The sequence below is a fragment of the Coenobita brevimanus genome, chromosome 54 (genome assembly GCF_032717465.1).
Source record: "Coenobita brevimanus isolate Jiangsu-jjx chromosome 54, ASM3271746v2, whole genome shotgun sequence".
Taxonomy (NCBI): Eukaryota; Metazoa; Arthropoda; class Malacostraca; order Decapoda; family Coenobitidae; genus Coenobita; species Coenobita brevimanus.
Window position 1 is genome coordinate 2,957,194 of NC_137007.1, and position 25,323 is coordinate 2,982,516.

Sequence of the window (25,323 nt, forward strand, 5' to 3'; positions counted from 1 at the left end):
CACCTTAGTGAGAAGAATTGGTTCCATTAATTATGTGGGTTCCCTTGAGTCTTACAAAATACTATGTCATTATTGGCTGCACTGTAAAAAAAAAAAAAAAAGAGAGAGAGAGAGAAATGCATCAGTGGACCCTGATGTGGCCACAGGATAAGAAAGGAGCTTAAGGTCTGCAGTACTGCAATTACAGCAAACAAACTACTGTACAGTGTATTACAGGGGGTGGAAAGCTGGAGGGATTGCCACTTATGTGGCCAGTCAGCTTTCAGTGGCCTGATTTCAGTGCTTAGCCTGTTTCCACTGTAGGTTAGTGTTTTTAACTGCCCATGGTGCAGTAATGGGAAGGACCCTTGTCTGACCCTGGTGAGGCACTGTCTACTACAGTGGGGCACCGGATCTCTACACTGTGTATGTACTGTACTGTACTGTACTGTACATGTAACAACCCCACAGAAACATTTGTTTACCTATGGTTGGTGGATCTGCTTAGGCAGACAGACAAAGGTTAACATGTCACATGATTTTGTTTTACTATGATGGATGGATGGATCATTATTTTTATTATTATTATAATAAAAGAAATAAAAGGTAGGACAATGTATGTTGGACTCTCTCAGGCAAGAGAGGGTAGGTTATGGAAATTGCTTGTATTTAGTTGATAATGTTATGTTATGCAAAGATGAGTTGGAGTTGCAAGGCATGGTGAATGACTTTGGTAGCATGTGCATGAGACAGAAATTGTAAATAAATATGACAAAAAGTCGAGTTCTGTTTTTTTAGGAGAATAAGTGCGTGGAGTGCGCGATGAGAATGAATAGCCAGGCAGCGGAGAATGTAAATACCTTCAAATATTTAGGTGTAGTGAGCAAGGACTGGAGTTTAGATGGTAGAGCAGAGAAGGAAGGGTGCAAGTACAAAGATGGCACTGATAAGGAGTAGGGAGGTGACCATTGTAGTGAAGAAGTCATTGTGCAACATTTTGTGATCTTCACTCTAACATGGATGTGAAGCATGTACTTTGCTGGAGTGATGAGTCTTTTGTTAGATAGCTGGGCCCCAGGATGAGTGAACATATCCATATCGTGTTGTAGTGTCACCATTTATAGTAATTGGGGCACTCCAACCAAATATGGTTTGTTAGAGGGTCTAATTCTAGGGATTGGTTGGGGTTTATTGTCCATGTAAAGCATTGTATGGGTGAGCAGCTGGTCACTCTCACCTTAAATGTATGGACTGTGTTGCCTTGCCCCAGGCCCCTAGGCTACTGATGGGGTAATAGCGGGTTGGATGATGGATGGCATTTCAATTTATAATCCTGTACTTCAGTTTACTTGCTGTGTAGTTTGTGCTGCAATTCACCCGCCTTACTTGTGTTTTTTGCTGAGGAAATCTTTTCCTCTGAACTGCCTTTTTCTTTTACTTTGGTGCTTTATTAGATTATATTGTGTGAAGTTATGGTGCATTGTGCTACCTAGGTCATGTAGATCTGGCACTTTAGTTATAACTGTAAACTCTTCTAAATCCTTACGCAGGGAGTGTAAGCCATGCTTCTGTTTTTTGCACTGAATGCTGTATATTTTGACCTCTAATTAATATTATTTGACACTGTGAAATAACGTGTGTGTGTGTGTGCGTGCGTGCGTGCGTGCGTGCGTTATGGTTCTAGAGTTCAGACATCATTCTCATATAGCGAGGTTCTGGCATGTAGTCTGCCATCTTCCTGAGACTGCAGCACGTACCTGCATCACTACTACCAAACACCTATTACATAACTGCAACCTTAGGTTTCCTTAGATCTTCTGCTGTTTGATGAATGAACTCTTGACTCTCCCCCAAATAGCCCTTCACATAGAGATATCCTCTGCCGTCTTTCCCTAGTGGTGATACCTGAATGTCATTAGTATCAATACATTATCATGCCCAAGACAGAGGCATCAGATGTGATGCACATACAAAGCTGGAAAGCTCTGGAGCATAGCATGTTTCTGGTGGAGGTTTTATGAAATTTATCAGGCACTGTTATGAGTTATTTTTGCACCTCCTGTTCAAACCTGTTACCGAGTTGAGATGCATCTCCGTGCTGAGTGGAAGTTGTAAAGATAGCAAAATCTGATCCTGCCAAGGTTCCCTTTGTACATCCCTTCAGAGAGATTTTTTTTTTTTTTTTTTTTTTTAGCTCATGCAAAAGCCTGTTTTATATATAGTGGCTGGTATAATGTGTTTGAAAGTTGGATATTTTTTGCAAATTATAAAATACTTTGCCTGAGCTGTGGAAGAATCTGTATTGGTTTGTGTGTCATAGTAACCACTGTGTGTGCTATAGATTACTGCAAATAATCATGTGTATCTTAGAGCCACAATGAACATTCAGGGGTCTGGTCACAATATCTTATTAAGTTGTATTTACTCTATGCAGTTCATTAATTAATGAACACACCAAGGGAAATGAGGAGTTAGCTCCTTTATCTGTAAGGTCCAGTGTTTTGGGATGTCTTCCATAGCTACTCTACAGCAGTGAAGGCATTCAGAATGTATAAGTGTGAATTGGCTTTGACCCCTACAGTAGCTGCCGGATGTCAGTCGGAACTGTTGAGAAATTGTGGAGCGGCAGTGCCAGGTGTCGATCGGTACCGCACTTGTTTTCACGTCTTAGTTTGAAGTGGCCACCACTTGATTTCGTCGCCAAAGGGTAGGGAGTGACTCTTGCCACCTCATGCAAGGGTACCTCAGTCATCTCTGTGACTTAGCCAGGTGTTGAACAATGTTTTCTGAGACTTCTCGTCCGATTCCATTCCCCTCTCACGCGGACCCCTTGCCCCATCCATCCCTGTCAAGCCTCGTTCCAAGGATACTACGAAAGAGCTGAGTGATAGTGCCATAGGATGTGCCCTGGACACCAATGTTCCTAGTTTATCTTGTACAGGCAAACCCTGATATCTGGTGCATCACTAACCAACGTTTTGTTAGACCAAAAAGAAGAAATGTTGGAACATTTTCACAATCCATACGGCCATCAATTTGCTAGTCCAAACACTCTACCCTTCTCTAGGTTTGAAATGAGCGTGTCTGAACAAGATGTGGTGGTGCACACAGCTCTCCCTGTCCTCCCTCCATCCTCTCCTCCACCGTCATTCCTCCATCCCCCACCAAGCTCAGCGCTGTCAGGCGTGTCTCCTTGTTCGTCCCCCTGCCCTCCCTCACCCCCGATTGTCTCCCGAGTGTGTGTGTGTGTGTGTGTGTGTGTGTGTGTGTGTGTGTGTGTGTGTGTGTGTGTGTGTGTGTGTATGTATGTATGTATGTTTGAGAGAGAGAGAGAGAGGTGGGGGTAGTAGGTCAGTTTGGGTGTCTTGTGTCCCTCCCAGTCCCCCAACCCTCCATGCCTGCATGTCTCCCTCCCTGTCCCCCAACCCTCCCCCACCCCAGCTTGTCTCCCTCCTCACCTTTCTACCCTCCCCCACCCCCACCTGCCTCCCTCCCTGACCCCCGCCTGCCTGGCCCACTCATCCACTCTCCCACTCTTGCTGCGTCTGTTGGCCTGAATACCTTCGTGCATGTGATGTTTGATGTCTCATTTTCTAGCAGTAGCATTGTGTATGAGGATAATAACATGCCTTATGGTGTTTCTGTGTCAGTCTCTGTTGACTGGGTAAGGTATATGAGAGTTTGGGTTTGAGCCTGGAATGCATCTCTGGCTTTTCTTCGGTATCTTATGGGGGAAGTTGCTTCGATATCCGACATACTCGCTGACCGAATACTTCCACTGGTACACAACCCTGCCGGATATTGGGGTAGGCCTCGTGCACACAAGAATGCATCCTGCTTCTTGCTCCGAAAGGTAATCATCTACAGTACTCATCCTTATTCATCAGCACGACCTCCTGCAGACCTGGGAATGCTTTTATTTGCAAGAAGAAGGGTTGGTGAGTACTGTAATATGGTCTTCAATTTGTTTCCCTAACCACTATACTTTCCAAGATATTAAGGTTTGAAAGCAATCAGTTTTGGGAAAATTGCTCATGCTGAGAGGACGACTGAGGTATAAATATTCTGGCATCTATGGGTTAAGCTGAATTAAATAATTAAGGGAAAATAATCATACTGGAAGAATTAAAAGAAATTGCTTCTAACCCCAGCAGTCAAAGGGGTCTCGTAAACTGAAGAAAATCTTCTCGTGGTGGCTCTTAAGAAGTGAAAATTTGATTCCATTAAATCCACTCATTTATGCATTCATTCGAGAAGCCATCTAAGACGGAGGTGGTAGCTCAGTTGGTAGAGAGGTGGCCTGCAGTCCCACCGGACCCAGGTTCAAATCCCCGCTGGGGCAGGGAACAGTTTAAGGATTTGAATTTAGTAAAAGCAGACTTTACTTATCTACTAGAAGACCCGCCGACAGGTCGTAAAAATACCCCCGCTAATACCAATACGCCAGTCCTGTATGAGACAGCCCTAACATGTATTCAGTATGGACGGTGGGTGTTAGCGCTGAAGTGGTGATATGTGGAGGTGTATGGTATGTAGGAGGACTACTGGGCCTTGGGAGCAGGCTGTGATGCCTTTGCCCAGAGTCGGATTAAAAAAAAAAAAAAAAACGCCTTAGTGTTTGGCTGTGCAAGGTTATATGTTACGCATTAATTAATCGCTTACTTGGTACAATTCGCTGTATTCAGTTTCTGTGTTTGTTTCTTGTAATAATATCAGATATAAGGTTTCTGAAAAATTTTATGAAAGAATAATGGATTGGAAAGATGGCTTCAGTTATGATGGTCATAATATGAAACTTTTAACTTGAAATTCGTCATATGGGATATTAATAATCAGGTAGTCTTAATCTTTTATCTTGTATAGTTCTAGTGTTTTGGTTGTGATGCAGATTATTCTCTATTCTCAAGTCTGGAGCAGAGAGAGCGCTTCCTCTTTGCTGTTTCATTCCATTCCCTTCATTGTTAGAGGGACGAAGGTGTTGCCTGTGGAAGGAGGACTTTGGTGCAAATAGCCCTGTGCAACCAAATTACCTTTCTGTATGTTACAGAGTAGTACACTAGTCTAACCCAGCAGCAGCTGTGAAGCACAAAATCACAGCAGTGGATTTAAACTGATTTGTACAGTATGACTGATCTTAAGCTGTGTGAATACTGGTGTAAATTGATGTATAAGGATGAACATGCTTGTAGCAGTGTTGATAAATATTATATATAGATATATGCCTTACTGTAGATAGACTGTTGCCCATATTTTTATGCAGTTCATAGCATCATTAAGATTTTATGGATTATTGAAAGAAATTGTGTGCAGTATATGAAGTAATAATACTATAGAAATGGGTGCATATTATTCTGTATTTGAACACATGCTGGCATCGTCTCCACGGTGATAACTTGTGTACAGTGATACCTTTTTATTTTTATTTATTTATTTGTTTTTCCCCTTTAGTCAAAGGATGTCTTTTATCGGTTTATTCTTTCAACCCCCAGATGATTCTTTTAAACTTGGGAGCAATCTTTAGGAGCGTGAAGGCATTAATGGAGGTTATATCTGACTCCTATTTGAAAATCTCTCCCAATCTGAATAAAGGCATCTGTAGGTAGCGCTGATAGGATAAAAATTACATCCTTGTAGTCAGAGGGTTACCTTATATGTGGTAGTCATTTAGAACAAGGGATAGTTATTATTATTTTTTTATTATTATTAGTATTACTGTATTATCTTTTACATTTTAGTGATACTTTTATTTCCTGTATAGTGTTAGCATACTATGTTTACACATCAGAATATGTTAGAATTTACAGATGTGTTATTTTGTAAAGTTAGCCTTAGTATATCTCTGTCTCATTATATCAGTCAAGCAGGAATCTGATGGTCAATATAGTACTGTATAGATTTCAGTACAATACAATATGATACAGTACAATACAATATGATACAGCACTTTCTTCATGTTATATTATAATTTGTTTTCTGTCATGAATTATTATATAGTTTTGATGTGTTTCATGAATGTTAACCCTCTTAACACACAGCTCTACAACTGAGGTTCTCAGAGCAAGAGTGGAGTTTTCTGCCATTTTGTATTTTTAATAGTTATCACTATTTTGGCCATTTATCTGTGTGGGAGCATTGGATAGAAGCCCATTAAGGCAGTGGAAGTAGAGTCAAAAGTCCTGCAAAGTTCAGCTAGGTTTTTGCTTGGGGAGGGAGGTTCTGAGTTTGACCAGATCCCCCCCTTCCCCCCACCCCCAACCCCCATGACTGTTGATAAAGGTATGATATCTAACTTTCCTAGGGTACAAGCAAGATTGTCTGTATAAAATCACCAGTTCTAAAGCCATCTTACAAGTGGGGAAAGACTGAAAGCACCAACATTCACTAGTGAGAAGAATGTGACTTTAGTTTTCCTTACTGAACACTTCTATAACTTGATAGTTTATTGATGCAGATGGTTCAGTTATGTCTTTACTGATAATCAATCCACATTATTTTGACCCATTACAGTTACAGATGTATATTTTTAGTATTCTTACAGAAATACTTGAAACAAAAAAAAAAATTATCTAACTATCTATAGCCCAACGCCCTAATCCCGCAAAGGGTGGCCACAGACAAAACGCCTCCAAGTCGCTCTGTCACCCACCATTTGACTACCCTCCCCCCAACTCACCCCCCCCTCCCTCATATACCTCTCAACTCCATCCCTCCACCTCACCTACATACACCCTCTTAGTCAGTCTTTCATTCTCCATTCTCTTCACATGTCCAAACCACCACAGTGTATTTCTCCTAATCTTCTCAACCACATCCACATCCACCCCAGAGCGTTCCTTCACTTCTTCATTCGTCAACCTGTCCCTCCACGTCACTCCACATGCTCCTCTCAAGTAACTCATTTCCACTGCTCTCACTCTTGACTTGTTCCCCTCTTGCAAGGTCCATGCCTCGCTTCCATACGTCAGGGTAGGGATCACAATACTATCATGCAGTGACTTCTTAACTTCCATATTCACCTCCCTATTTCTCATCACTGCTTTCAGTGTACTAACAACCTTCCTTCCCTGCTGTACCCTTTCACGCACTTCATCCCCCAAAGTTCCATCTTTACTCATCACACTACCCAAGTACTTGAATGCACTCACATTCTTCATATCCTCACCATCCAACCTCACTGCACACTCTGTGACTTCATTCCTCTCAAACACCATAACTTTACTTTTGTTTACATTAACTTTCAGATTCCTCCTCCTACACACTGTCCCAAATTCATTCACCAAACCTTGCAACTCCCATTCATCTTCACTCAACAGTACTGTATCATCAGCAAACAGCAACACCGGAAGCTTCCAAATCTCACCCTCATTCATTAGTGCCACCCCCACATCCACTGCCCTACCCTGCACCTCCTTTACAACCCCATCCATGTATATATTAAACAGCCATGGAGACATCACACAACTCTGTTTCAGTCCCACATTGAGATCAAAGAACTCACTCAGCTCACCATCCACTCGCACCGTAACCCTAGCTCCCTCGTACATACTCTTCACAGCACTCAACAATTTCCCCTCCACTTCGTATATTCTTAATACCTTCCACATACCTTGCCTATCTATTCTGTCATAAGCTTTCTCCAAGTCCATGAAGGCAGCATACACTTTCCTTCCCTTCTCTAGATACTTCTCCACTGAACATCTTAGAACAAATATCTGATCTACACACCCTTTTCCCTTCCTAAATCCCCCTTGTTCTTCTCCAACTAGCTCCTCTGTCATATGCCTAACCCTATCAATGAGTATTCTGCCATATATTTTACCAGTCGCACTAAGTAGGCAAATACCCCTATGGTTACCACATACTTCTCTCTCTCCTTTTCCTTTGTATAAAGGAACAATTATACCTGATTTCCAGTCCTCTGGAACCCTTCCCTCTTCCCAAGCCAATCTACACAACTTCCATATCCAATCCACAACAATATCACCCCCATACCTAAGCATTTCACCACACACTTCATCAATTCCTGGGGCCTTTCCCAACTTAATATTCTTAGTAATAATAACAATAATAATAATCCTTACCATCTCAGACACCCTCATGAATATGGTTCTCTGTGCTGAAACTTCTGGATTCTGATGAAATGCACCATAATGGTTTTGAAAAGTACAAACATGAAACTTACTTCTATATTTATTTTCTTTCCACAATGATTTTAAAGTCTGTCACATCTGACTATTTAGTTACTCACTGGCGATTGAATTTCAGTAACTCAGGGCACAGTGCAATTATATTTAAAATTTGAATTCTTTTTTTGCCTGTTCAAAACCGAGGCATCAAGCTTCATTTCAATACAAACTTGATATTGATTCACTGAAAACTACTGTCATTTTGGTCATTCAAAGATGGAAATGCTGGAAAGTTTTATTTATTTGTTATCTTTCTTTTATAGCATTTCCTGATAATTACAGTGAGAGTAAAGAAACCTTACCTTTTCCAGCAAAAGCATAATGAACTTTCTATGTCAGTGTTTCCACGAGAGTTTGATGTATGGAAACCTTTAATTGTATTTTTCTCGGTTTTTATATTTAGCATGTAATGCTGGGTGGTAACCATATAACTAAATTTGGGCATCTGGTGGTTTAGTGGGTAATTATTGTGCTCCAGTCAGATTGATCCGATGAAGATTTTTTTCCAAAGGGTGGTTGGGGTTGATTGCTCATGTAATGCCACTCAGGGATGATTGAGGCTGGTCACTCTCATCTTAAATGCCGAGACCAACTGCCTAGCCCCTGGGCTCCTACGCTCTTCGTGGGGCAGTGTAGGGTTGGATGATGGATGGATGGATGAACTCCATTCTTGCTCGGAGCACATATCCTTATGTCCTTCCGAAATTTACACATGCCATTTTACCCATCAGACTTTTTTTTTTTTTTTACCCATCGTTGTGGCTGAAGCTTTGTTGTTTTCATCCAAAAATCACACAGACATTATCATAAAGCATTGATCTGTTAAGTTAAACAGAACAAAAAGCAAACATTAGAAAATATAATTTTTAAGTTATGGAGACAAGATATCTTATTATACAGGTTTTCAGCTCATAATTCACTAACATGTATCCCAGTAAAGATATATGTTATTTCATCAAAATGTAGAGAATTTTACAGGCATTCTTGTTTGAGTTTTGAAGTGTTATAAGCCTAGTACTTTTGAGTAATTGATGGAGAAGTAAGGGAAATATCACAGTTTTCCGCCCTGCATATGAAGAGAACTGAGGGATATCTCATATGTCCATCCAAATTTGTAGCACTGTCAGGAAATCATTAATTTCTTTTGAAATAACAGTAAGCCGTACCATGGAGCAAATTTTGAAATGAGTAAAAAAAAAAGAAAGAAAAAGAAAATGTTTGAAATACAGTATAACACTTCTGTTGTGTTATTTGTCAGCAGGAACTAGGTAATATACTGTACTGTAGGATGTGGGCTGTTGTGTCATAGTGCCTGAGAGAGTTAATATTTTGAACAGTTTTCTTCCTTGAGTATGTTACTTGCATTTTCCAAGCATTAGTGAATAAAATATGTTGTTGATGTACTGATTTCGTACATTGCATTTCCAGTTGCCTGCTGCTGTTCTTTTAACTAATTTTTCAGAAATAAAGCTTATGTGTTATAAAAAATTAAAATTTACAAGCAAATTATCAGAAGTAAACTAACATTAAAGATCCAACTTGTGTTATGATGCTAGCTTGGTATGCTGACCACAACTAAATCATCATGCTTGATGTTCTTGCATGCTACAAAGAATCCACAGGTTCATTGTATTGTTTTACATAGCATTAAAATTACTAACATTTTTATTTTCAGTTTTTTCCCCTGAGTTTTAGTGTAGTTAATGTCCTTTTTCACTCCAAATAACTCCATTCTAGACACACTACTGTTTTATTTTGTAACAACATCTTCATTTGTACTCCATGCCAGCCAACTTGTCCATAGAGCCACACTCACCCACTGTCTGAGACTAATGAAAGGTCAGTGTGAAATTAATGAATAAATATGAACATACTGTGTGACATAGAGCACTTGTTTATCATATGGAATAAAATTGCCATCACTAAATATAGGAAACTGCTATAATGTGAATCTGTAGAGTAGCCTAGTTGACTGGTGTGGAGTATACAGTATTGGGTGGTGACAGCATCTAATGAAATTAGCTCATCTACCACTAACTGCCACACACAAACATTGTGGTTAGTAAGGATACCATCTCAACATAACCATTGTCAAGGAGAGAGGTGCTGAAACTTCACAGTGTATGAAGGGTTAAGTAGAAACTATCACGAAATATGTGTGACTGCATCTAGACAGGTTTTGCAAGAGCCAAACTGACCAGATTCTGTGTGTAGCATCTGTGGTATGCAGACTCACTCCACTGTGTCACAAGTTATTTCCACATGTTTGTTCACATGGTCTTAAACTCCTGTGAATGTATTCATGTCAGCTTCCCACCACCCTAATGTATTTCCCTGGTAAGGATGTTTTATGTGAATGCAGTGACTGGGAGGGTGTTAATGCTTACAGTAAAATTAATCTTCACATATGATTCTTCTGTAGGAGTACTAGGTGGCTGGGTACCATGACTCTCTGGAGGGAAAATCAATGGCAAATTATCTCTTTCCTGTTCTTTAGACACCCTGGGGCATCAAAGCTTTAAATGCACAACCATTCTTTAGATGCTCCTGGGTGTGTATTAGCCCATCATGTAACCAGTGCTCATAAAAAAGCAATACCTGTGGAACTGTAAAAGATATCTGGAATCCAAAAAAGCTCTTAAGAATCTGCAGAAAGAGCTCTAATAGCTTGATAAGAATGGGATCAGGCAGTGAGTTGGAGAGGGGATGAAACTGGAAAGTATTATCAGTAACAGAGTTCACAGTGAGACTCGGACTGTTACATCTCATAATAGTATTAAAAATCTGAGATTTCTTTCTCAGCAATTGCCAGCAATTAGTAGGAATTAATTATATGGTTTTGGCACTTGGTTAAACTTTTAGTCCATAGAAAACTTGAGCTGCCATACAATGACCAGCCTCAGTATAGGGCATTCTTAACACCCACACACCAGGCTAGGAGTTGGGTGACACCTATCCACCTTGAGAAAATTGAAAATAGTAATCTTTTCCAAAAATAATTTTTAACCTTACACAGTGATAAAATAATGAAGATGTAAGAAAAGCCTTATATTAGTCACAAAACTCTCCTACAGCCATGAGTGGGCAAGAACAGAAGTATGCAGTTGAGAAAATCAGAGGTAATATTACTACATGAAGTTATTGGGGACTTTTTATGTGCTGGAGATCGGGAAGGAGCTAGTTTGTGGCTAGGGTAAAGAGTGGTAGGAGGAAGTTCAGGGAGCTGCTGCCTCTCCCGACACTGAGAAGGCTCTCCCTCCATGGTAAGGGATCCTTGTATGCAACATGTGTTTGTATGGTAGTGAGAACTGGGCAGTAAAGTAAGTGAATATCTGAAGGCTCAAGTGTACCGAAATGAAAATGATTAGGCAAATGAGTAGTGTATCCCTGAATGGAAGGCCTGGGGGAGTGGTTAGGATGCAGTTGAAGAGTCTGGGAAGGATGGGACTAGAATGTAATAGTGATGAGGAGGGGAAGAGTGAGGTGGTTTAGGCATGTTGAGAGGATGGAAGGTGTTAGCTGGGTGCAGAATGTGAGAAGTGTGAACATCACAGGTAGGGTTGCAAGGGACAGACCAAAAAAGTCTTGGGGCTAGGTCATAGAGTGTGACCTCAGGGATAAGGGACTGAACAGGGAGGCCCCCAGGGTTAAGCAGTGTGGAGAGCCGCCATTAGGTGACCAAGGTTGTTGCATATAAGTATGGTGAAGCCTTTACAAATGAAACAAAAAAGTACAGCACTTAGACTCACTAGTGGCACTACAGTGTCTGGCCCTCATTTTGTTTGGAAAAAGTACTAATAGGCACAACTGATAATGGAACCGTAGTTGAAGATTAAATTCCTTTATGCATTATTTCCCCTGTGCAGCAATACAGTGCTCTTATGTTAATCCAGAGTATATTCTCACCAATATACTCATCTGACATTATGAAATAATAATATCAAAGAAACAGAGAAATGCAAGTGTGGGGCTTAGGTGGAGCAACAAGAAGTTGAAAGATGAAGAGGTTGCATGGTGATGAATGAGAGGCAGATGAACAATCAGTGGCCTAGCCAAAGTGGTGGTTGGGGTGGCAATGGCCACCCCTGAAATATGCCTGGCCACCTAAAGAGTTCTTCTCAGACCACCCCATAATTAGCTTTGACTACTCCATTTTATAAGTTCTGTCTATTCCCCCTGCAGACAACTCTCCATAATAGAGTACTAGGCAATATGGCACAGAGTAAACATGAGAAGTATCACCTATACTTCCTGCGTGAGGCAGGATGCTCATTAGTAACACTGGATCACAAAGATTGTTTGTAGGCATTCAGACTATGTCAGGAAAATATTTTAGTCAAGATCATCATCTGGGGTGTGCTGACATTGCATTCTGGAACATCATCCAGGGTGTGGAGGTTAAGAGGAAGCATGTATTTGTTGCAGTAATAGAGAGAGAAATGTGCATGGAAAGTGGAAGGTGGAGTGGCACAGAGAAGGAAAGTGATTGGTGTTATGAAGACTGAAACAAAACTGAGGTCTAGATGTGGAGACTGCAAGAGTATTGCAGGAAGATGTGTTAGTGTTTATATCAATGTAAAGGTGTGAGACTTTGGTATAACATGAGTCTGAAAAAATGAGAGCAGTAAAAATGGAATTGTTAAAGATCGTGTTTGGAGTGTGTAGAGTGGATAGGAAAGGAAATACCAGTAATGAGAGTCATGAAAGATAGAGTAGGGAAGTTTTGGTGATGTTTTTTAAGAGACAGCTTAGATAATTTGGTCATCTGGAGAGAATGGATGTAGATAGGATGGTGAAGAGGGTATATGTGATAGATTTTGAAGATGGGAAGTCACATGGTAGGCCAAGAAGAAGGTGGAAGAATATGTTAATGTGAAAGAAAGCAAGGAATGGAAGTTTGATGAGGAACTGATAGGGCTGAGTTGACTAAAGGAATTATTTAAGGAGAAGCACATGGTAAGAGTTTCGCATCCCTTTCATTACACTGTATTCAACAGACTGACTTTATCTGATGAGTAAGGATGGAGGTTTGGAGGGTGAAGTGCTTGATAGGGTACAGCAGGGAAGAAAGGTTGCTGGTTCTTTGAAAGCAGTGATAAGAAACAGGGAAGTGAGCATGGAAGTGAAAAAGTTACTACATGACAGTATTGTGATACCAACTCTAACGTACAGAAGTGAAGCTTGGACATTGTTGGAAGGACACAAGTCAAGAGTGAGAGCAGTGGAAATGAGTTATTTAAGAGGAGCCTGTGGAGTCACGTGGAGAGACAGGCTGACGAATGAGGATATAAAGGAGCGTTGTGGTGTGGGTGTGGATGTGGATGTGATAGGAAGCGTTATGAGGAACACACTGAGGTGGTTTGGCCATGTGGAGAGGATGGAGGGTGAAAGACTGACGAAGAGAGTGTATGTGAGTGAGGTGGAGGGGGGAAGAGGGAGGGGGAGGCCGAGGATGTGATGGAGGGATGGGGTGGAGAGGTATATGAGAGAGGGGGATGTGAGTTGGGAGCAGGGCAGTGAAATGGCGGGGGACAGGGCGACTTGGAGGCGATTTGTTTGTGGCCACCCCAAATGGGATTGAGGCGTCTGGCAATAGATAGATAGATAGACTTTATCTGAAAGTTAATGTGAAGCCCATCTAAAAAGAAAAATCCTCCCCCCCCCTTAAAAAAATGTGAAGATGATTAAGTCTGTGAAATGGACCTACTGGGGGTTGAATGGGCTGAATGATATGTTAACTGAGTGTGTAGATCATTTCACTGGGCATGTTCTTTTGTGCCTTGTCTCTTTGTTTTTTTGGATCCTACTTCACTCCAATCTGTAGATGGGAAAAAAGTAGTCAGGATGGTGATAATGATGATGATTAGCAATATTACAGTGAGACTGTGCCTTCAGATCCTCAAACCACAGTCATTCCACGTGCAGACTGAACGGGGTTGATTGCATGGAGGTGCATCATGGGTTTTCATGGCTCACTGAATATCTGAGAGTTGCCTCAGGAGACTAGATAAAGAAAGAGATCAAGGAAGATAAAGGGTTAGCTGGAAACAGACACTAAAACGTATCATGGAAAACCAGAAGGATGCAAATGAAAATGTCATATATAAAAGAGTACAATATAGCTAAATAAATTAAGAATATGAAATCTCAGGAACTGGCCAACATTGAGGACTTGAAATATTAGTTGAGAAGTCAGAAACTAACCCATGGAAAAGTTATGACAACATAGAAGGTAATCACATTGAGAAAGTTAGTTATTCTCAGTGTAAAACTTAGGCATTGGCAACTACATGGCCTATAAGATGGGATTACAGTGCATGGAACTTGAGGTAAACTTCCTGAAATGCAGGGGGAATAATACAGTACTGTAGTACAAGAAAGTAGAAAGCACGGAGAGACAAGGATGATAAAATTATCCATTTATTCATCATACACTTCTTTATTCTCCCTTTTCATGACTATACGGGCCTGCAGCTAGGTTACTCAGTCCTGACATTTCAGCTGATATTGACCAGTTGCTCATTCCTGAACAGCATAATGTAAGTAATAAACCCCAACCATCCCTCGGACTTAAAACCTGATGGCCAAGATCCAGTAAATGTACCTAATCCACTGGACCACCAGAAGTTACCACATAACAGAGTAAATAGTTCCTGGGTTACAGGGAACCATTTTGTCTTTTCTACTTAACCATTACACAACCTCCTTCTCTTCAGAACAGATGTAACATTATCAAGAAAACAAAAACTCTACAAGCATAGGACCAGAATACATCAGAAACCAGCACCTGAAACACAACACCATATGGCATCCAGAACCACACAAACATCAACCTTTTATACTAACATGATGGCATTCCTGATGTCTGGAAACAAGGAATTACTGTCAACTTATAGTACTTAACCCAAACAAGGACCCAACACACCCGTCTTTGTACAGATCTGTAACACTACACTGAACACCACCCAAGATAACCAAACTCCTTATTCTTAACAGTCACACCCCATGTCCCCCTTGCTCCCTCACAACACGGCTTAAGAGCACTAAAGCCCACGAACACATTGCTAACCAACCTTTTGCAACTCACATCTGATGGCATCAGTTCTGCATGACCCAAACAAGATAAACTTCATATGACAACAGACACTGGCAAAGTCTTAATGCCAACCCCTGATTCAAACTAATCACCAAAAGCTACAACACATACAGGGAGAACAACATATGTTGGCTTGTCAACTACTTATCTGGTATACAAGCACATGATATGCTGCAAGGCAAGTCTTCACAAACACAAAACTCTCCCAATGCAGTTCCACAGGGCTCTGTCCTTTCAATCACACTTTTCAACCTCTACATGCATGACATTCTTACACCCCAGCTGCCCACAAACATTGCATCATATGCAGATGATATTACCATAGCAGTCGCACACCACATCGAAGACATAACCAGCACACTGCAACAAGACTACCTCAATACGCTTCGGGCATGGGTTGAGGTCAACAGTATGACGACTGCTTCTGCCAAATCCACCACCAGACTCTTCACCAGCAGCACGTACATGCACAGGTACTCCCCTGACATCACGCATAACACTTAACTGTGCCACACATACCCACCACTAGGATCCATGGAGTGACTTAAGACAGTGGATTCACCTTCAAAGAACCACATACAAGACATTAAGAGACATCACACCCCCAGATTCAACACACTCAGGGTACTTAGAACAGATTTTGGAGAGAGAGAGACACACTCCCTCCTGCACAAACAGATCAGTGATGTCCTGTGCCTCGCCAACATGAGCCCCCATCCTATCTAACACCCACTACAACTCCTTGCAAGCCACACAGAACAATCCCTACACATAATCACTGGTTGCACCAAAACCACTCCACAGTTCACACCATTTGAAACCAAAGTCCTTCCTGTTAGAGAATAGCTTGATATGAGAGGCAAACAAATCTATGAAATAGCCTATACCAACACACACCACTCTTATTATTACATGACAGAGCTACACAACACAACTAGACACATATAACAGTCACCACACAATCACTACCAGACCCTTATTTTGACAACATCCCACTTCCAGACATTACAACACTAGTAATGACGTAACACCTAAATACTCACTTCACATTTAAAACTACTGTACTAGCCCCATTCCCCACATTCACCAGAGATATCCTTAATATCCTTAAATGAAGCTGAGCAAATTCACCTGACTAGGCTAATATCAGGACATCATCCAGCCCTCCTTAGTCACCAGCTTAGATTTGGACTGGACAGAATCACATATGACATATGCCCCAGTTGTCAAATAGGCCCACACAACATAATGGAGTATTGCATGGTACATCTAGCTATGTATTGCCAGACGCCATAATTCCATACGGGGTGGCCGCAAACAAATTGCCTCCACGTCACCCTGTCCCCTGCCATTTCACTGCCCTGATCCCAACTCACACCTCCCTCTCACATACCTTTCCATTCCATTCCTCCATCTCATCCTTGGCATCCCCCTCCCTCTCCCTCCCATTCAACTCACTCACATACGCTCTCCGCATTAGTCTCTCACCCTCCATGCTCTCCACATGGCCAAACCGCTTCAATTCATTCCTTCTAACGCTATCACATGCCATGATAAAATACAGGTACATCAGTGATGTAAGGAATCTATGAGATGATACCATGGGGGCAGTTGCTTTCCTACTGTCAATGAGTCTGCTTAGCCAGGCAGACCAGAGTTATGCAACAACAACAACAACAGCTCAGTGTAGAATCACCAGTTAGCATTACCACGAGTGAGTAGGAGATAAACCTCAAAGTAGGACAGGCATAAATATCAGAAAGCCCAAAGCCAGCAGCAGGCAGTGCAAATGAAAAGGACATGTGTCTTCAGTTGCTGGGAAAAAAAAAAAAGAGGACACACCAGGAAGTTTGGGTACTTTGCAACAAACTCACATACACAGAGAAGAGGAGGATAAAACAGACCTGAAGCTGGAAGAATTGGTCAGAGAAAGAGGAAAAACATAGATGAGTCAGCACTGGTAAAAACAGAATGAGTTTCTCAAAGACAGGGTATGGTATCACAAAATAAATGGAATCTGAATCTGTGTGAGTTTAGGATAAACTAACATTACCACCTCTGACCATATTAGTGTAAGTGTATTTCGTATCGAGCACTGCATTTTAGTAAATGACTGATTGCAAATAGATATAGTTTATATCAAATGATTAATATTTGAAAATGAGCCTGAAATCACTTGCATACTTCATAGAAAATACAGTATAGGTAGAATTTAAATACATAAATGTAATGGTCTTTCAGGGAAATATAATTGTGATTGTGGGAAACGATTTACTGCATCTAGCTGTATGTTATGATGCCATATATTTTTATATTAGAAGTACAGTAATACTTAATCCACTGAGCCCCGTAAACATCATGTTCATTAAACTACATTGTACTTTTTTAAAATTCAGAATTGTTTATTGTTTATTGTAAACACTGCACCCCTCTACTGGAACAGTGTAAGAAAGACACAGCAGATCACAAGTGACTCTGGCAGCAGAGAATGGAGGAGAGAATGGATGACAAAAATTTAAAACCTAACGGAATCAAAATTAGAAAACAAACAAAACTACATGATTCACACTGTACTTGGGCCATCCTCTGAAGCACACTGAACTCTGTTCTCTGACAAGCTGTTCCACAGCTGATAATAACAGTAGACATACAATTAAATGAGCAGTGACTGACGATCATTTTCAAATAATTTGTCAGCTGTTTCAGGACATAGAGATGGGAAAGTGTAAAGATACTTGATCTCAGGTCCCCCGTGCTTCATACGCACGCACGTTACCACTGAGCCAAAGAGAGGATCCCCTGTTTGCCTCTAGGCAATGCGGGCTTTTATACACCCCATTATATCACTCATCATGAAATATTTTTTACTTGTTCATCACTGAGCTTTGACGTCTTGGGGCATTGATGTGCCCACACCAAACGCTTTCATCAGTTTATTCTTGTTCTTGCTCTTTGTTAGTCTTTCTCAAATTTCCAACTTCTGCCAAAAGCTAAGAACAGTGCGCATCCATTTCATGGGTGATGTCATGACATGTACATTACAATTAGGCCAAGAGAATAAGTAAGTACTGTACAACACTTTGCAGCAGGGTGAACAATGATGGTAGGATGAGGAACTGGGTAAAGAGAGGTGGCACTACCAGGTGGTGTAGTGGATAACAGAGTTAGGCATAGATGATTTAAATTGTGTGTACACATATTTTCCTTTCCCTCTGTTGAAAAAAAATCCAGTTGTAATAATATTTTGTGCAAGCCAGATTGACCTAATGAAATTTTTAGAGACCCAGGTAGCAGGGAAGTGAGAGTACAGTATACAGTAATGTACTGTTCATTCTTGGTATCTCCAGGTGATTTTATTTTATCAGTGAGAAATAATTCAAACTGAATGGATTAGATATAATTCTCAGATTAGATATAACTCTTACTAACCTCTTCATTCCCATAGTATTCTCGTATACTGAATAAAAATGTTGGGAAATAAGAGGAAGAAGCGAACAAAATCATCCCTAGAATTAGTGGTTAACCTACTAAATCCAGGTAGCATCCATGTTGGTTTATTCATGACATTTCCAGTCAATTTAGTAAATTGTAGTGAAAAATTTTTTGAGCTGAAGGAGTTAAATATAGCCATCATTAACCAGTAATAGTGTACTGATGAACTTTCTTGTTGAATGCAGGAAAATGACTTGCCTGAGAGGGCAGACAGCAGTTGCAGTGATGATGGCTTTAATGTGAGTCTGGCTGAGGGCCTGGGACTGGTTGGGGTGGTCAGCAGTATGATTGGCTCAGCAGTGCGGCACCTTAGCGGGGAAGACATGGCAGATGCAGACCTTGAGGCGGTTCCTGAGCGGCAGAAGGAGGAGGGACAGCGACTCCATCCACCCCGCCACCTAGAGACGGATGAGGAGAAAAAATTTGAGACAGCCTTGAGTCACCAGTTTGTATAGCCCCAGTTGGTGTATATATGGTCATATTTTGACAGCTGAATTATATGTAGTAATGAATTACAAATTGTGCACGTTACTTCAGTAACTGAGGCCTCTTGTTCGTACAGTATTTTCAGTTGTTTTCCAGGGAGGGGCACTAACCCTCTGGCAACCCATTTGCTCTCATGCAGGGAACATGTGTTGGTTGGTTATAAGGTTACCACTCAGTGTTGTAAATGATTTCCTGGCTTACAGGAAATCATTTGGCCACTCAGTTTAGAGCTACCCTAAAATAAAGTACTGCTACACTAAGTGGGTGGATGATGGGTGCCCCACCTACCACTACATGGAGAGACAGACTGACAAATGAGGAAGTGAAGGAGCACTGTAGTGTGGATATGGATTTGGTAGAAAGTGTTAGGAGAAATACCTTGAGGTGGTTTGGCCATGTGAAGAGGATGGAGAGCGAGGGACTAGCAAGGAGTGTGTATGCGAGTGAGATGGAGGGGGGGAGAGGGAGGGGGAGGCCGAGGATGAGATGGAGGGATGGAGTGGAGAGGTAAATGAGAGAAGGGGGTTTGAACTGGGAATATGGCAGTGAACCAGCATTGGGCAGGGCGACATGGAAGCAATTTGTTTGTGGCCACCCCTTATGGGATTGAGGCATCTGGCAATAGGTAGAGAGATAGACAGACTTCAGTGACAAATCCTAAATATTACTGATGATATTTTAAATATTTTTGATGAAACATCTTTTTATTATTTTATATGAAGTTATACATAGTTTGGAGTTTGGAGTTGATGGTTTGGATTATGTACTAAGTAGATTATGTTTCCCTGTAAAGTTAATCACTAAATGTTTTTCCATGTTTTTGACTAAGTGAAAATAAGAATATGCTGACTTCTTCCATGTATATTAGAACTGTGAGTCATGACTATTGCTTGAATATTCTGCCAACTGTTGCCGTATAGAATATTTTCCATTAAAGGGTCATATACATGTATCTTGTTTCCAGGCAACTCAAGCTCTCAGTTTCAGGTATGCTGCAGTATCCCAAATCAGATATTACAGTACAGTACATGTCTTTCTTCTAAATTTTCAACTAGTTAACCAAAGGAGGCCTTTTTTTTTTTTTTTTTTTTTTTTAATGAGCCTGATTCATTGGATATAAAGTGGGTCAGTCTGTATTATAGTTTGCTGCTGTTAGTCAGAAGCACAAGGCAATCTATGTACAGCTTTACTGTTTTGTGTTACATGTGATTCATTACATTTATTATAGGTGAACAAACAGCTGTAGTACAAGTGATGGAGATTGTTATAGTACTTAAGGCAACTAGCATATATTTTCTCTGGATCTCATCTTGGAATACCTGCTTGACATCAGTTTGATGCGTATTCAGGTAGAAAAGAGAACTGCTAAGTTTGATATGGCAATAGCACCACAGTTTTGAGTTTTTGGTTGTGTTAAAGACTCGCTAAAATTGTTTAACTATTTTTCTTTCCTTTTGTGAACACTGGTTGATAAAGCTAAGCAGTATCAAAGAAGTCATTGCCTCAGCACAAGATCAATCCCATCCTTAAGATCCATCTTGGCTCTTTAACTTTTTTACTCATACTCCCCCACCAGAAATTAAAAGAACAACAACTTCATAACACTGTACAAAATAATATTCTCTTGGAAAACACCAACCCACCACCACCACCCAGCACTACATTACAGAAGCTTAAATTGTTCACTGACACAGCTGCAACTATTATTCAGACTTTTCAGTTATATAGCTGCCTTCTGGAGCCACCAATTGAATATATCCCACAAATTTTCTATGCCTGAGCGACTACTGTATAAAGTGGCTGCCACCCTTCTTGTCATCAGCACCAACACCAAATACACCTCTGGCACAGCCTACAGTCCCCACTCTGATAATACAGTCTATCTTCTCAACAGATTATCTCAGGGAATGTCCAGCTGAAGTAACATAATAACAGCAATCCATCAGGTTCATGAGTGTGTGAGCCAGGCATAGTGACAACTCATAGTTGTCTAAAATCACACTTTTTTTTTAAAACTTCACTCAGCTTGGCATTCTCAGCAATGATGTCCAAAACTGAGTCTTAGTTTTATTTATTTATTTTCTCAACGGATTCACAATTAGGATAGTCTGTAGTTCCATGTTTGCCTAAGGGAACAGAATCTCTTCTGACGGATTCTGTTTCTCAGATTATGCCACCTTGTTCATTGGCCTAGTTTATACAAAACTCACTAATTAGCCACAACAAGAAGAAAAGCCATGTTGTGTGTATACATGCCTGTGTAACCTGGAAGACAAGTGGAGTGCTCTTCTTGGCAAAGTTGGTTAGGTTGCAGACTACCATCCCATTGTGTATGGATTTTACCTCTTTCATATCAGCAAGTAATTTGTTAAGTGTATCCAGTCCTTACTCAGTGCAGTGAACTACATATTCACTGAGTTGTCATCCAAACCTTAAAAATTCTTGGCTGTACCCCATAGCCATATGCCATCCACAAGGTGTGCTTTATGTTATTAAGTTACGATTGCATTCTTTGTTATGTACATTTCCATATATACTTCATTCATCCATTTATATTCTCTGTTAGTTCATTTGGTTCATTCATTGCAGCACAGTACGAGCTTTCTCAGACCTTCATTTAGCTTTTTTTCTATTGTGCTTTCATTCAGAGCAACCTATCTCCTGTCTTGTATACCACTCTGATTTTCACACTGCATACTACAGTCATATGTTACAACAATATCTGCATAGTCCTTTGTCAGCTTTCATAATGTGAAGACACCCATTCTCATTTCCACTGCCATCTAAATCATATTTATGTACAGTACTTCTTCTTGTTTGAAATACGAGTTATTCACACACAGTTCTCTTTCGTTAACACACATCTTACAAGTAGTGTCCATTATCTACATACAGACAGTTTTATGCCGCATAAGTCAGCCAGATTTGCCAAGAGTTCGATTATTGTCTCAATACAATGCAGTACAGTACCTCCTCATGTTAATCTAAATCACATTGTTGGAATGTAATACATTTTGCATGATCATTAATTATGCTGTTACATTTTCATATCATTTCAAACTCAGCACATCCGGTGTAATGACATTATATGTAATACTTTCCTGCCCATCACCAATTATCCATTACCTTGTATTATCTATTTTTTAAGAATATAACAAGAGAACTACTGTATTACTGCACTATTCTCACATCTTATCAGATTTTATTGTAACAGTCAATACAGTGATTTCATACAGCTAGTACTAAGGATGGCATAACTTAGCCATAGGTCTAGACCTGTAGGGGTTCTTACCAAATGATACGGGTCACTTATCAAAAAATAATAAAAATAATTTTTAACGATTTTCATTTGGATGGACCGCTGGCCAAATATTATCAGAAGGCTTAATATCTTAGTACATTTGTGCATTTATGAGATTTAACAGACAGCCTGTACCTGAGGTAACAATAACCTTGTTGTTGGGTGTGCAGTAAATAATACTGTATATTTCCTGATATAATGACTGTGGTATTAACAAAACTTAAGTAACTACTGTACTTTGAAAGTAGAAGCTTCTTTTGTATTGCAGTAATATGAAATTGTCTGGCAGTAGCCAGAATGAAAGAAAAGTAATAACTTTTGTTTTGGGGTTAATATCACACTTTGAATGGTGTAACCCAGCCAAAAACCTGTTGTCTGATATTGTATAGGTTATAAAGAGGGTTTAGCAATAAGTAAATGTTTTATTGTATTTTAGGATAAATGATAATCTGTACAGTAAAGTTGCTCCATGATGGTGCTTCAGAACCAAACCTGCCTTATGAGTCAGGATACTTGCCATAATATACCTTGCACATCACTGGAGATGTTTACGGATGATTTATCGTATATACTGTTACGTACTATATCTTCTCTGTGGAACAATATGCTGTGAGTGCAAGTAAAAATAAGTCATTGCTGCTGGTATATACACCTTCATTTATTATTCAGGCTGTTTCCAAGATCTTGAGTGAAGAATAAAGCTGCTCTGCAGTATCATCAATAAATAATTGCCACTGAGCACTGAAATGGTTAATCAAGATAAGGCTTAACCTTGAAAGCAGATGGATTTTGCTCATATGAGTAAATCCATCTGGTATGAGGAAGAACAAAAAACTGAAATGGTGCAGATCACTGGTAAAATCGAACATATTTGCCAATAAAATGATTTATGCTCTAATGTTTTATTTTTATTTGTCTTTAATCCTGCCAGGTAACAATATACTTGTATTACCATTCCTTTATATTATAGTCAGTGTAAATGATAATGTGGCAAGCTTGTGCCTTGATTAAATAAAGCACATTGAGATTTTTCTGTCATTAAGTTTTATTGTGAACTGTTATCAATGGGCACAAACATGAGTACATTTTTTATCAAATACTGTAATTTTGTACACAGTATGTTATTGTTATGGAAAGACATATATAATGTATGTGTGCTTGTGTGTTAGATTAGCTATTGTGCATCATACTGCTGTATCTTAAGTATCTGTTCAACTGTGCAAAAACTGTACATGACTATATGTAAGGCTGTATCATAGCATCTGACTTGTGACACTTTTTGTTAATTGTTCATGCTTGAAAAAGGATACTTTATTTTTGGTTACTGGTAGGTTGTTCTTGACACCACTGGGGAAGAGGCCTAAGCCACAGCGCTCATTAACACACACAAGTGTAGTGTTGGTGAGGTATTTGCCTCAACATTGCCAGAAGTCAAGGAGAGTCAAGGTGCTGTTACTCCAGAGTTGTCAAAAGAGTAGTATGAAATTGTCCTCAAGTTTTCAAATGCTAAAGTACAGTAAATCCGCATTAAATCGCTTTTAAAGTTGTTTCCTGGTAAGTTCACAACTCAGTTACAAAAAATTGCTTGTGACAATAATTTGTGAGGGTGATGGGACAGGAGAAAGGGACAGTATTTGCAGCAGAACTTGCATGGTCACTCAGGTGGATGTTAACATTGCCATCAACCAATAAGCTGTGAGATTCATACTTGATACAGGGTGGATCAGTTTTTATAACACAGAATATTGGACATTTGTGAGAGACTAGCTCGATGTGATGTATTGACAGTTTTTATGCTCAAACTGTATGTGTTGTGGTGAATGCATTTTCATTAATTTTTTGGGAAACTTTCTTGTGGATGTTATGCAGATATCCAAGATTGTGCTGTTAGCAGAAACAGTGGCCGTCCTGTGACTGTCGCATCTGTAACTGCAAACTACTTAAATCATGTGGCGTTTGTTGAAAAGGTTATATCCATCCATCCATCCATCATCCAATCCTATGTTGCCCCATGAGGAGTGTAGGAACCCAGGGCTAGGCAAGTTGGTCCTGGCATTTAAGATGAGAGTGACTCGACTAAAACTGCTTTAACAAAGACTCACGATGACTTGGAGGCAAGCACCTTTGTGGGATGTCCTTGTTCTTGTTTGTGTTACATCTGTCTGCAACCTCTGACAGAGTCAATCATGAACTATTGCTGGATGATCTGCATTTTTATGTCGTTCACCATGATGCCATTTTACTTCTAAAGTCATACCTGTCTGACAGATTTCAGAGTGTGGTAGTTTACCATGCTTGTTTTGATTTAGTTCCAAGCTATGATCTGGGGAGAGATGTTGTGATGGACAATGAAAGGGTTTAAAATGCTGTCACTTCTGTTGACTAAGCTTGAATATGAATGATATCACTGTTTTTTTATTGGAAAAGTGTTGAAGTGTAGAGCACTTGCGAATTTCTTGTTGGAAAAACCAGCACTTTTGAAGAACAAAAGACCATATTAATAATAATAATAATAATATTATTAATATTATTATTATTATTTTAACATGACAGCATTTGGATTGGCTCTTATCAGATAGGTATATGTGAAATTGCAGAACATGGTGATTTTTTTTTTTTTTTTTTTTCCAGATGGAGAAAGGATTTTGAGGGACTGAATGATGAGTGAGTGGAAGCATGGTCCACTGAATTGGTCAAACTTTGGCTGTCTGGATGTTGCTACTCCTCATCCTGCCCTAGGGTGGGAAAGGAGATCAGGGTGGTGATGATTATTATTATTTTAT

The 25,323-nt window shown here is 40.1% G+C and overlaps 1 protein-coding gene across 1 annotated transcript in view; it reads left to right on the forward strand.

Moving 5' to 3' along the window:
* Positions 1–19,334, forward strand: part of Tbc1d15-17 (TBC1 domain family member 15/17) — a 49,051-nt gene extending 29,717 nt beyond the window's left edge. The window contains exons 14-15 of the mRNA XM_080273374.1: positions 17,046–17,063; positions 18,971–19,334. Of these exons, the coding sequence (XP_080129500.1) occupies positions 17,046–17,063; positions 18,971–19,208 (256 nt within the window). The 3' untranslated portion in view covers positions 19,209–19,334. The remainder of the gene's footprint in view (positions 1–17,045; positions 17,064–18,970) is intronic.
* The last annotated feature ends 5,989 nt before the right edge of the window (positions 19,335–25,323 follow it).